The 14,172-nt window shown below is 45.2% G+C and overlaps 1 protein-coding gene and 1 non-coding gene across 6 annotated transcripts in view; one reads left to right on the top strand and one right to left on the bottom strand.

The window, feature by feature from the left end:
• Window positions 1-14,172, top strand: part of SLC41A3 (solute carrier family 41 member 3) — a 96,209-nt gene that overhangs the window by 21,824 nt on the left and 60,213 nt on the right. For 3 of the 5 annotated variants that reach the window (XM_058288924.2, XM_058288923.2, XM_058288926.2), the window contains exon 2: window positions 7,911-8,177. The exons of 1 other annotated variant lie outside the window; for it this stretch is intronic. In XM_058288924.2, the coding sequence (XP_058144907.1) occupies window positions 7,941-8,177 (237 nt within the window). In that variant the 5' untranslated portion in view covers window positions 7,911-7,940. The remainder of the gene's footprint in view (window positions 1-7,910; window positions 8,178-14,172) is intronic. One more of the 5 variants, XM_071212245.1, reaches the window with a different exon arrangement.
• On the bottom strand, window positions 5,026-5,213 carry LOC111764913 (U2 spliceosomal RNA). Its single transcript, XR_002797395.1, has one exon. It is a non-coding gene; the product is annotated as a U2 spliceosomal RNA (small nuclear RNA).

Raw genomic sequence — 14,172 nt, 5'->3', positions numbered from 1 at the left:
GCTAGAACATGGCATGGGTAACTGATACCTGTGTTTATTATTTTTAAAAGAGGTTGAGGATGTGGCTGTGCAGGGGACCCAGGAGCCCCAACCCTGTTCTGAGAGCCTTTCTTCTGGTGGACTTGGAAGGGCCATATAGAACAGCAGGATGGGGACTGTGAACTGTTAATAGCACTGTGTGTTCCTGGTTCCCCCCAGATGGATTACAGATGTCTTTTTAGTGAGCCCTCCTCCCCTCCCTTCTTCTCTCCCTGTGGCCAGGGCTCCAGTGTGGGCCTGACTCAGTTTACCAGCATTGCTATCGAGAATCTATAGGAATTTAAAGAAAATGATCCATCTCCCCCAAGGGTCAGGCTGGAGTGCTGGGGACAGGAAGACCCCTGGGAAGGTGGAGTGCAAGTTCCTGCCGCTATGTCCTAAGAGACGTCTTGGGCTTGGCCGGTCAGGTGAGCAGCAGCTCCTGCTCTCCAGGGTGGTGGATGCGGGGCTGGGAAGGGGCAGGTGGAAGTGGACCGGGTGTGGCAAACAGAACCGCATTTTCTGCCCCTGTTATTGGGCTGCTGTACATCCTTTAGGAAGCTAGGAGTCACGTCAGGATAAATAATTCTCATCTGTGTTTTAGTTGGTTTGTTGCTTCTTTGGTTAAACCTACTCCTACCTAGGCTGGGTGGGAACAGCTCCTTACCTTCAAGGGTATCCCCTAAAGGTGCGAGATGACTCTTGTGCTCCTCTTGCTCCTTGCACATTGGCTCTTTCAGACCCAGAACCTCCTTGGCTGATTTGATAAACCTGCTCCTCACAATGGAACATTCTTAGGCCAGTGAGGTCAGCAGCTGGGGGAGGAGGGCGGCTCTGGCAGCTTTCACCTCCTGGCTGCTACAAGGTAAACTATGTAGCAGAATCTCAGATTCTTCCCTCTGCTCTTCCTGAATCTGTAAATCCCATGGAAAAAGTTTTCCCAGTATTTGGATGGGGTAAGCCCACCACCTCATTCCTCACCTGAAACTGAGATCACCTCAAGGATGACAAAAATTACATCTGTACCAAAAAAGAGGATAGGAAGATGAAGATACTTTATCAAATGAAGAAATAGGATCTATGGCATGACTTCTTTTTTAAGTTTTGTGTGCGTGTTTTAGGGTATAAACTTTGGAAGGCTATACCCTAAATTTAGCATTACTTTGCTTGGTGTAGTGAAGTTACTGGTGATTTAAGCATTCTATTTATACCTTTCTATCTTATCTGAAGTATATCTCTCATGAATACATAACACTTTTGTAATCAGAAAAATTAATCAAGTTATTTTTATTTTTGAAAGAAAAGTAAGTTGGTAGACTAGATGAAGTCAGGAGAAGATAGACGATTGTGGTATATTATATATAGCAATGAAATAAAATGGGTGGGAGCAGGAATTTTTATGGGAAAGGGGCCCAGAGGATTCTGGGAAGCTGGTAGTGTGTGTTTCTGTATCTTAGTGGAAAAAAATATATACATATGATTTATTTACCTTATTTATCTGGTTATTTATTTATATTTTATCCCCCTCCTCCCCCATATGGTTCTCTCGTCTGTCTGCTCATTGTTTGCTCGCCTTCTCCAGGAGACACTGGGAATCGAACGTGGGACCTCCCACATGGGAGGCAAGTGCCCAATTGCTTGAGTCACATCTGCTCCCCATGGGCTGCAGTGTCTGTTGGCTTATGACCTTGGCTCCCCTATGCATCTGCTCACTGTGGTGAGTGTGATGTCTGACTTGTTGTGGCGGGGTGAGGTGTCTGGCTTGTGGCGGGTGTGGGCATCTGCTTGTCTTCTTTAGGAAGCACTGGGACCCAAACCCAGGACCTCTCATGTGGTTGGCGGGTGCCCAACTGGTTTAGCCACATCCACTTCCCATGAATGTTTTTGTTTCCTTGGCTGCTTGGGCAAAAACCATGCAATGTGTTGACTTAAACATCGGGAACTTATTAGCTCATGGTTTTGAGGCTAAGAAAAGCCTCATATCAAGGTGTCATCAAGACAGTGCTTTCTTACTAAAGATTGATGTTCTGGGACTGGCTGCTGGGGATCCTTTGTTCTTAGCTTGTGTTTTTGTTTGCCAAGGCTGCCAATGCAAAGTACCAGAAATGGGATGGCTTTTATAATGGATATTTATTTGGAAGCTTACAATTCCAAGGCCATGAAAAGTCCAACTCAGGGCACCATAAGAAGTACTTTCTCACCCAAGTCAGCTGCCACGGGTTGAAGCGAGATGCCGGCCATCTCTGCTTGGCTTGTCTCTGCTCTCAGGCTCAGCTGCTCCACGTTCTTCCTGATTTCAGCTGCAGCTATCAGGCAATGGCTCGTCTCTCCTTGGAGCCTCAGCTGATTGAGCCTCTCCTTTCTGTCACATGGCAAGATGAAAAATGGCAGAGCTCTCTTTGCCTGTGTATCTCTGTTTTTTATGGACCCAGCAAAAGTCAACCTGAGTCATGTCTCACTGAAATAGTCCAGTTGAAAAAGTTCTCATGCCCACAGGAGTGGTTCAGCCCACAAACATGTTCTTTCTCTTTTTGGAATTCATAAAATAATTTCAAACTGCCGCAGCTTGTCACATGGCAACGCGTGTGGCAGCACCTCCTGGTCTCTCCCTTCTCCGTGGCTTTCAGCTTCTGGTTGCTCCCTCCGTGGATTTCAGATTCTGGCTGCTTCCTTTGTGGGTTTCTCTCTTTTTCTCTCTGAATTTCATTCTGCTTATGAAGGGCTCCATTAACAGGGTTAAAAGCCATCCTTATTGAGGTGGGTCCCAGCTTACTCGAAGTCACCTCATAAAAAAGTCCTGCTTCCAATGGACTCACACCCACAGAAATGGATTAAGTTTAAGAACTTATTTTTCTGGGGTTCATACAGCTCTAAAACACCACAGAATACAAGTGTGCTCGCTTTAAAAGTATTGCATAAATGATTTACCGATATTTTTATTGATATGGTTTATATACCATAAAATCTAGCCATATAAGGTATACAACTTAGTAGTTTTTAGTATGTTTACAAAGGTATGCAACCATCATCACTATCTAATTCCAGAACATTTTCATTATCCCAAAAAGAAACCCCATACCTTTTAGCCATCTTCCTGCTGTCCCCACCCCGTGTACCCGCTCCCAGTCCCTGATGAACACTAATCTACTTTCTGTCTTTATGCACTTGCCTCTTCGGGACATTTCATATAAATGGAATCATACAGTATGTAACCTTTTGTGTATCAGTATTTCATTCATTCTTAGGGATGAATAATATTTCATTTTATGGTGTGATGGTTAGGCTATTGTGTCATCTTGGCCAGGTAATTGTGCCCAGTTGTTTGGCCAAGCAAGCACTGGGCTAACTGTAATACAAGGGCATTTATGGACTTTAGTCACCATTGACTTTACTGCTGTGGTAAATCATAGATAGCTGATTACAGTTACATCAATCAGGGAGATTGCCATCAGCAATGAGTGACTCTTTGTCCAATCAGCTGAATGCCTTAAAAGGGAAGTGATTCCAGCAGTAAGTGAGAATTTCCCAGCTTGTCTTTGGACAACCAGTGTCTCCCAGAACTCATCAAGAACCTTCACTGAACTTTCATTGGAGCCCCTGGTTGCAGCCTGCCTGAGGAACCTGGACTTGTGCATCTCCACAGTCACGTGAAAGACTCTTACAGAATCGCATACTATTGACAGATTACCTCTTGTTGATTCTGTTTCCCTAGAGAACCCTGACTAATACATATAGATAGACCACATTTTGTTTATCCATTCATTAGTTGATGGACATTCGAACTGTTTCCACTTATTGGTTACTATGAATAAAGCAACTCTTAACATTTGTGTCCAACTTTTTGTGTGAACACATGTTTTGATTTCTCTTGGGTATATATCAAGAATATCTTTAATTTTTTCTTAATGGACAATAACAGTATTGATGAGGACATGGAGAAATTGGAACCCCCATAATTACCATGTGACCCAGGATTTCCATTTCTAGAAATGGATTTCGTTGCACTTCTTAGATGTGGATATTAATGTTTTTCATCAAATTTGGAAAGCTCATTATTTCTTCAAATATTTTTTCTGTCTCCTTTATCTTTCTCCCTTCCTTCTGGGACTCCCATTATACATATGTTGGTATGCTTGATGGTGCCCCACAGGTCTCTGAGATCCTGTTCATTTTTATTTTTTTCTTTCTGTTCATCAGACTGGATCAATAGATTTATTTTCAATTTCACTGATTCTTTATTCTGGGCTCAGATCAACTGTTGTGCTCCTCTAGTGAATTTTTCATTTCACTTATTAAACTCTTCAGCTCCAGAATTTTTATTTGTTTGGCTTTTAAAAATAATTTTTGTTTCTTTATTGTTATTCTCTAGTTTGTATGACATTGTTTTTATACTTTCTTTTAGTTCTTTTGACAGAATTTATTTAGTTCTTTTAAGGTATTTAAAATAGATGATTTAAAGTTTTTTGTCTAGTTAGTCCAATATCCAGGCTTCCTCAGTGAACTTTCTTTTAAGTGCTTTTTTTCCCATATGTATGGCCCATACTTTCTTGTTTCTTTGCATGTCTTACAGGTTTTTTTTTGTTGTTGTTAAAAACTGGAGATTTTAAATGATGTGGCAACTCTGAAACTCAGCTTTTCCCCTCTCCCAAGGGTTTGTTGTTTTGCTGCTTCTTTGTAGTAATTGATATTTATTTGCTTAGTGACTTTTCTGAAGGAATTCTGCAAAGTCTGTTTTCTTTGTTGTTTGTGGCCATTGAAGTCTCTACTTAGTGGTCAGCTAATGACTGATTAGAGATTTCTTCAAACCCGCTCCTGGAACCGACAATTCTCCCAGGGTTTGCTGTGGGATTCTATGTACGTGTTGGGGCAGGCGTTTGCTGCTCCATGAGGCTGTTGACACATCTGTGTTAGCCTTCAGTTCCTGCTTGTGTGGAGCCTCAAGGTCCGGCAGAGGTGAGGGGTTAGGGCCTTTTCAGGTTTTTCCTGAGCACATGCACAGCCCTGGGAATGCTCTCAGCCTTACACCTGCATGTGGCCTCTAGATTCCCAGCAATATGTGCAGACTTTTCAAAACGCTTATGAACATCTCATCATCTCATTCCTCATATTTTACCTTTAAGCTTTTTGTTAGTCTGTTATTAAACTGATAAGAACAGATACTACCCATGATCTTAGCCAAAAGGCTGAGAAGCGATGGTTAGTCTGTTCTTTACCCCACTGTTATCCACCACTTCTGGCAGCCATGAAGTCACGCATGGGTCTGCAATTGTTTTCAGTGAATGTCCATCAAGGAAAAGTCTTTTTGCACTAAATGAAGTATGAATCCAATCAGATGCAGGCAGCCTTGCAAGTGGGATCTTCCTCTTCCAGGGAACTACCAGACAGGTCAGATATGACAATTCTTTGAGAACGAATCTTTAAAAGAATCTCAGCCCATTCTGCTCCCTCCAGATTGCTAGTCTTCACCTCAATTGCAGGCTGTTATTTTTTTTAGTATATATATATTTTTTATATTTTAAAAGATACTTAGATTATATAAATGTTACATAGAATATAGAGGGGATTCCCATATACCCTACTTCCCCCACCTCCTACATTTTCCCACATTGGCAACATCTTCAATTAGTGTGATACATTCATTGCAATTGATAAGCACATTTTGGAGTATTGCCACTAAGCATGGATTATAGTTTACAATGTAGTTTACACTCTCTCACACTCAACTGTGTAGGTTATGGCCAGATATATAATGGGCTGTATCTGTTGTTGTAATGTAATTCCAGGCAGTTCCCAAGTCCCCAAAATGCCCCCATATTATACCTGTTTATCCCTTACTCTAACCCTAGAACCCTCCACTGGCCACCGTGTCCACATCAGTGATCTTTCCTCCATTGCTAGAAGTCTATAGTAAGTCTATAGTAGAATACTAGTAAGCTCTATTTTAGTCCATAGTTCATTCCCCAAACTTGAGGGCTCTGTGATGGTGATTCCCACCCATTTTTTTAAAAAATTTATTTTATTTATTTATCCCTACCTCCACCTTGCCGCTTGCTTGCTCTCTGCTCTCTGTGTCCGTTCTGTGTCTGCTTGTCTCCCTTTGTTGTGCCATCTTGCTGTGTCAGCTCTCTGCGGATGCGGACCAGCTTTCCTTCACAAGGAGGCCCTGGGAAGCCCACCCAGGACCTCCCATATAATAGATGGGAGTCTAACCAGTTGAGCCACATCCCCTCCCCCTCACCACTTTTAATTGAGGAGGGCCTTCAATCCCTTATGGCCAGTGGATGGGACTCTCTTGCTTGCAGTTGTAGACACTCTTGGTTCCTTGGTATGTTGTTTGTCTATTGTCTACTCCTTGTTAGTTGTCCAGGGTGAGTACAATGAACTGGAGAGTCGGTGTTACAACTCTGTTGAGATTCAGGGCCCAGGGCACATGGACAGCCCAAAGATTTAAGTCTCTTGGACATACACCTACCAACTCTAGTACTAATTGTAGGTTCATGTAGAAGGACAGAAGAGCCATGTGGAAGGAAACCACATCTGAGTCCAACTCTGTCACAATGGGGAGCATAAATTCCAAAGTAGGGGCCACTGACAAGGGACCAAAATCCTGAGCTATCTGCCCTGACTATAGTGTCTGGATGTCTCCAGAGCCCTCAGGAGTCCTGCTATTTGGGTAGTGTCTTCTTGTCTTTGAGATCCTGCTGAGACATGGATAAGCATTATCTCTGGAATGATTTCCAGACTCACTTTGAAGTCTCTTAGCCATACAAACTAATTTGTCTTTACCTTTTCCCCCTTTTGGTCAAGGTCTTTTTTTTTTCCAGTTGTGTTGCTTATTGGTACTCGGTAGCATTCCCTTGGTGCCAGGATGGCTCATCCCTGGGAGTCATGTCCCATGCTTTAGGAAAGTTATTGCATTTATATGCTGAGTTCAGCTTAGAGAGGGGCCACGTTTGAGCAATGGGGAGGTGCTCAGTAGGTAACTCTTAAGCACCCTACAACAGTAGGCTAGGTTTCAATTTTAAGAGCAAAGGCTCATAAGCATAGTCATCATTATCAAGGGCCCATCAGTGGACCATCCTCCTTCACTAGTCATTGCCCCTGTACTTGGGGGATTCTTGCTGTTTCATCAGAGAATGTGGCAGAGGTCCCCAGGATGGGAATTGAATATTCTTTTGGTTATTGTATGAATCTCCACTCACTGTGACAATGCCTCATGAACACTTGAACACATTTATATGTCTTATATGTTTTCCCAGGTGGGAACATGGCAGGGGTGTGGTGATACTATTGGCTTGGGTGGTGCAGGTCTGACAGGGGAGTAGGGCTGGGAGGGAGGGTTGGACTATCTATGGTATTGAGGAGAAGGTTGGGAAAGGGAGCAGGTAAACACTGGAGATTGGTGGAAACTATAGGCTGTTAATTTTTAAGGCTACTGCAGCAGAGCTGGACAGTGGTGGTTAGGACTAGGGCAACTTAAAATGTCACAAAGCTTGCTGTTTGCATTGAGAATCAGCAAGCTTTTTTTGAATTAACACTCCCTGGGTTGCTGCAAGGCTTTGATGGATTCCTAGAGTTCTGAAAATGTTGATTTTCACCATTTTCTTTCTTTTTCTCTTTGCTTTTATGGAGGAAAGAATTTTTAGAGGTCCTTGTTTGGTCATTTTTGCTGGTTTCCAATTCATAGTTATGTCATGCTCTCTGCTGTATTTTATGTGTTTTTCTAATGTATGTGCTTGTTAAGTGAAAAATCATGGAATGAGGTCCTAGGAGGTCCGGCAGAGCAGGTACTGAATGGAGGGCTGGACAGAGAGCCTAAGAGGCTGTGGGGGTAGACCCCATAGGAATCCGGAATTCTGCCTCACAGGCCCTATTGTTTTGTGTCTCCCAAGTTGGGGCTGCTGGTGCTTGGCTGTGCGCAGATGGACGGGGCGGAGACCCGACAGCGGAGGCTGGAAGACCACGGTAGCCTGGGAAGACCCTCTGCAGCCTTAGGGGATGGAGCTCTGAGTATCCCCGAGAGTGAAGATGTTGCCCCTAAACCATGGGTTGAGCCTAGCAGTGAGACCACCGTATCTATTGGCCTTCAGGTGACAGTACCCTTCATGTTTGCAGGCCTGGGGCTCTCCATGGCTGGTGTCCTTTTGAACTATTTCCAGGTAAGAGGGAACTGAATGGGGATAGTAGTGGGAAGGACACTGCCTAATGTCACCCCAAGGAGAAGGTGCTGGAGGGACACAGGGCAGGGCCTCCTCTCCCCCAAATACCATTTTTCTGTATATCAAGGATTCTTTTAGTTACTAGTGACAAAGATCAATCTTAATCCAGTTGAAGCTTGAAAAGACAATTTGTTAGTTCATATAATTGAAATAGCTTAAGTAGTTGGATTTCAGGCATGGCATCATCCAGGTGCTTAGATGATATCAAGATCCTGGCTCTTCCTTGCTCTCTAAATTCTGTTTCATTTTCAGGCAAGATTGTTCTATCTAATGGAGAGTCAGTCCTTAGAATACTTAACTCTTAGAAAAAAGAGAGCTCTTTCTGTCAATATCCATCTCAATCTCCAAAAATTGACCCTGGCCCAGTCCTCTTGCCCCCATCACTATTTCCTGGGATGCTCTCCTCTGCTTGGCCAGCCGGGATCACATTGTTATCACTCTTGATTTTCATCCACACTGGGATCTTACAGGGGAGGAACCGGGAGTTACCCATTAGACAAAAAAGTTACAAACGTACCGTGCCCTTCCTGTTTTCCATCATTAAAGCCCTGTTCTTTTCCTAATGTTCTTCAGAAGTCCTCTCTGGAAAGGCAAAACTACCCAAGTGTACTTTTCATTACCAGACAGGGCTTTCCTATTAGTTGCCAAATAGCTGAGAACATGGACTCCCGGGAGTGGGGCAAGCTGGGAGGAGGAGGGCTCTGGGAGAAACGTGGACGCCACAGCTTCCCTTGTCTGCCTCGCTCACGTTACAGGACATCAGCGTCGTGGAATCCTCGTGCCCTTGCCAGGGAGCGTAGGCCAATCCCTTCACTGATTTGGAACCAACCAGGGCTGAGTCCAATTTCCGCCGCTTAGTAGCTGTAAGACTGGGGTTCTAAATATTTTTAAACTAGCCTTTGAAAATCATCAGATTTCACCTAAAAAATGTGAATTTCTATTTTATCTTGTAGCGTTGGACCCACATTCCCTTGTGGTCATGCTCGGTAGGGGCTGCCTTACTCGCTCCAGTTTGCCACACTCTCCACTGTTCTCTCTTGTTCACACAATCCCACTTCACTAGTTGACCTGCCTGGCCCCTGTCATGTTCTCAGGGACCCTTCCAACACCCCAGCTAACTAGTTCCTCAAAGTCCCAGCCTTCAGTGACCCCCACATCAGCCCTGCTTCCTGCGTTCCACCAGGACCTTGTCAGACCCCAGAATCACTAGGTGTCAAATTATAATCCCTGAAGTCCCACAGTGGTTTGGACCCTTTCCTCATATCTGGCCTCTCTGTGTCTCCAGAGTGCTGCTCCCTCTGCTTTTCTCCGTTGTCCTCACCCTTCCAGGCTCACATCCTTCTTGGTCATCTTTGCTGTAAACTCAAGAGCACCTAAGCATTCAGCCTCTGAGTGCCAGGAGCTCCACATCCCAAATATTTCCTCCCATGGATTCTTTCCTGTCCATCCCACTGCTGCCTCTAGCTCCAGCCTCCTCACTGCCTTCCTTATTTCTAGTTTCACTCCCTGCAGTCTTATCCCTATACCAGTGATTTTCAAAAAGTCATTTTATCAAATGTTCTTATCAGTAAAGCATCATTAAACATGTAGACCCTGTACACACCATACAATGTTTTATTTGTATATTTATCTATACATACATATGTTGGTTATGAATTATATATACATGCACACACATAAATATAAACAAACACATGCACATATCTATATACATTTATATAGATTCATAAATACAAATTGAGAGGCAATATCCTGCAATGGTTAAGGGCCCTGATTCTAGAACCAGACTGACTACATACAGTATATATCTTGGAGATTTTTCTTTCTAGGTACATTAAGAACATCAATATTGTATTTAACCACCCCCCTTCTGATGCACTTTTAAGTTTAACAACCTAAAATAGCTATATTACTGACAAATGCTACAATGAATTATCATGACATTAAGTCATTTAAATCAGTAGGATGAATTATTGCAAGTTGAATCTCTGGATCAAAGGGTGTGTGCATTTGTGATTTTGATAGACATTTCCAAATGGCTTTTCCTAGGAGTGGGACCAGTTACACCCCTTCCAACATCTTTTCCTCAGCACTCATCAATGCGGTTTATTGTCAACCTTTTTGACTTTAACAATCTGAGAGTGGAAAAATTTGCTTTTCATTATTATTAGATTCCATTGCTGTGTAACAAATTATTCCAAAGCTTAGCAGCATAAAACAGTGCACACTTATTATCTTGTGGTTTCTATGGGTCAAGAATCTATGCCTAGTTTAACTGGACTGCTTCAGGGTCTCTTGTGAGGCTGCTGTCAAGGAATCGTCCAAGGCTGTTGTCATCTTCTTTTTTTTTTTTTAAAAAAGATTTATTTATTTATTTAATTTCCCCTCCTCCCCTGGTTGTCTGTTCTTGGTGTCTATTTGCTGCGTCTTGTTTCTTTGTCCGCTTCTGTTGTCGTCAGTGGTATGGGAAGTGTGGGCGGCGCCATTCCTGGGCAGGCTGCACTTTCTTTTCACGCTGGGCGGCTTTCCTCACGGGCGCACTCCTTGCGCGTGGGGCTCCCGCACGCGGGGGACACCCTTGCGTGGCACGGCACTCCTTGCGTGCATCAGCTCACTCATGAGGCTGTTGGCAGGATTCAGCTCCTTGCTGGTTGTTGGACTGAGGACCTCAGTTCCTTCCCTGGCTCTTGCCCAGAGGCCATCACAGTTCTCCTAGGGGGACCTTTCTAGGAAGGCACCTTGCTCCATCAACACGCGTACTTTGCTAGCAAGATAGAAGCCACGATCTTTTGTAGCGAAATCACAGACGTGACATCCCATCCCCTTTGCTTCTGTAGGTTAAAAGCAAGTCATGGGATTCATCACCCTTTCAGGGAGCAGAGATGACACAAGAGCAGGGAGACCAGGGGGCGGGAGTCCTGAAGTCTGAAGGGGAGAATCTGCCTTGTGCCCGCCCCTGGCTGCTGGCAGTGACTGGGGGTCCTTGGCATGCCTTCAGTGCTGGTAGCGCTTCAGTCTTGGTCTTCGTCGCATGTCTCCTCTTCCTAGGAGGACACTAGTCCTGGTGGATGAAGGGTCCACCCTCCTCCCCTAAGAGCTTGTTCTCATTTAACACACTTCATCTGCAATGACCCTAGTTCCAAAAAGGTCCCCTGCACAGGTGCTGGGAGTTAGGATGTCAGCGTATCCTTTTGGTGGACCCAGCTCAGCCCTGAAAGAAGAGTGACGACTGGGGTGGAAGGAGTCTTGGCGGAGAGGCGGGGGAGCTCTCTCTGGAGAGAAGCAGCTCTGCATGGGCTCAGGCCAGGGCCTGAGGGGGAGCAAAGCCCCTGAGCCTTCCTTTCTCTCCATTGGCACATTCTGCTGGTCTGGATCAGAAGGAGAAAATAGCACTTCGAGCTCTTTAACATTTGATTGGCCTGAGTTCTCTGCAGAACGGGGACGAATCCAGGCCTTTAAGAAGGACATTTGGTTCAGAACCAGCCCAGGCTCAAGGGGACCCCGGCAGGGGCCCAGGAGACTGCGTGGAAACTGCTCCTGGGGACAGTGTGGGGAATCAGGGGTGGGAGCTGGGCATGGCTCTCTGCCGGCTCTGGGGGGCCAGCCCCCCTGAAAGTGAGGACGTGGGAATGTACCAGCAGTCCCGAAGCCCAGGCGCAGTCCCCGGGGGTCTGAGCTTCCTGGTCTAGGGTGGGGTCTGAGCCGTATTTTTTACGAGCTCTGCAGGTGGTTGTGACGGACATAATGGGTTGAACGTCTGATCTGGTCCCTGACTCTGAGGCTGCGGGAGTGGGTGAGAGGGCGCTGGAGACGTGTTCAAGGTCGCCTGGGAAGCCACCTGATGCCTGACCCAGATTCTGTCCACTCACTGCCCAGGGCAGCCTTGGAATCTGGTTCAAGTTCTTTGGGATTTTCCGCTAGACTACTGAACTATTTTTAAAATTACATTCTTAATATTCTGGACTGTGACCCAATAAGCTGTGTTGACATGTTTTGTTCTCAAGTTGCATGGGAAAATTAATTTTTCTCTTAACATTCTTTTTATTGGGGAGGGCAACTTTTTTTTTTATGGTTATAAAAACAAATAATCATAGTAGTCAGAATATACAGAAAATTATAAAATAAAGCTCACCTATAATCAAACCACCCAGAGGAAACCCCTTTAGTATTATGGTTTATATCTTTCTGGACTTTTTACTACATAATGTATGTATGTGTGTATGCTTGCTCTTTATTTGTTCCTCCTTTTTTTTTCATTTATGCACTATTTTATTAAGCAAAACAAGACAAAATTTTTTGTAATGATTTGTAACTCCCTTGATCCAGAACCTCTTTTTATATTAGATGACACAAATGATGGTCCCGCTTCTGTACCTCTTGTGCTGATGAGGAGGGTCCAGGCATCCACTATGTACGGTGTATGACTCAACGTTATATTATGATGCTTGAACATCTTCAAAACTGTAAAGAAATTCCAGGAGGTGCTGCAGCCAGAAGAAAGCGTGCTCTTTTCCGGGGCCTCTCACAGTTTGCCAGGGCTGCCATAGCAGACCTGCAGTCGGGTCGGCTGGGGCCCTGGGAATGCACTGTCTCAGCGTTCTGGAGGCCGGAAGTCCGACGTCACGATGTCGGCAGTCGTGCTTGTCCCCACAGCCTCTCGCGTTCCGGAGGTGACTTGCCAGCACACCCCAACTCAGTGCCTGAGACTTCCTCCCGTCTCCCACTCCTCCAGCTACACTCTTCTCGCCTTCCAAGGACCCCTGTCATTTGGGACGAAAGCCCACCCTGATTCAGTTTGGCCTCGTCTTGATTAATAACGTCTTCAAAGCTCCTGCTCACAGATGAGTCCACACCCGCAGTTGCAGGGCTCAGGGCTTGATATGTTTTTGTGGGGACACGGTTCGATCCCCAGCAGGGTCTCTCCACTTGCGTGCCCTGGGAATGGGTGTCCCGCTCTGGTTGTGTTCAGCAAACAGAGAACCTAGGCCAGCCAAGAGCGGTTCTGTCTTAGGTGACTCACCTTAAGCCAGTTAACTCTGTACCACGTTTCTCAGAAACATGCCATTTCCATTGGCCTTCTACTGCTGCAAATTCTTGCTTGAACAAACTGACAAAAAACCAAGGATGATGGGCAGAAGTGGGGATTGGCAGGTGGGTGCAGGGTCAGGCAAGGGCTGGGAGCCCGTCCTTCCTCTAATCCCAACTTGCACTGTGATACTGGGCAAGTGCTCTCAAGGCTGTAGTGTCTTCATTTGGAAACAGAGAATGCTGTGCTTTCTGGTGAACAGCCTAGGGGTGTTTCAAGGGTCCCGTGATTGACCAAATGGGGCCTTGAGAAGCACAAATTGCTAAGGCATGGAGGTAAAGCTTTTTGATCTGTTCGTTCATTTGAAGGTCGTTGAGCGGTGCTGGTGTGTAGCTGACCCTGCTGTACATGGTCATCGTTCCTCAGAGTGTCCTTCAGAGAGCTTGTCATGAGGTGTAGTTACATGTGTCTTTTGATGATTATCTATGACACTGAAAAAGAGACTGCAGACACATCTCTTTGGCTCACAAATCTACCCTGGCACTTAGAATGGAATCTGGCAAATACTAGGCACTAAGTACTAATGTAGGGAGGAAATTGAGTAATTTCCGTTCCTTGTAATCTCAAGATTACAGCAGTGAATCAGAGTCTGGTCTTAAGAGGGAGGAAGAGAAGGTACATGTGCAACTCATGCTACTATTAGGCAAAAGTAGGACTTGCTTGAAGAGAGTTTCTGAAAAAGAGCTTTGGAAATCCTGGGGAAGGAGCTGTTAGGGTCTAACCAGGAAATTGGGGAGTCCTCAAAGATGCACAGGCCAGCCGGTTGGTCCCTGAGGCATGCAAGAGTTGGCCCGGGTGACGTGTGGGTGCCTGCAGGAGGTGGCGCAGGCATGGCGTGGGTTATGGTCC

The sequence above is a fragment of the Dasypus novemcinctus genome, chromosome 26, assembly GCF_030445035.2.
Source record: "Dasypus novemcinctus isolate mDasNov1 chromosome 26, mDasNov1.1.hap2, whole genome shotgun sequence".
Taxonomy (NCBI): domain Eukaryota; kingdom Metazoa; phylum Chordata; class Mammalia; order Cingulata; family Dasypodidae; genus Dasypus; species Dasypus novemcinctus.
Note: the sequence above shows the minus strand (reverse complement) of the source record. Positions and strands in the feature narration are given on the sequence as shown.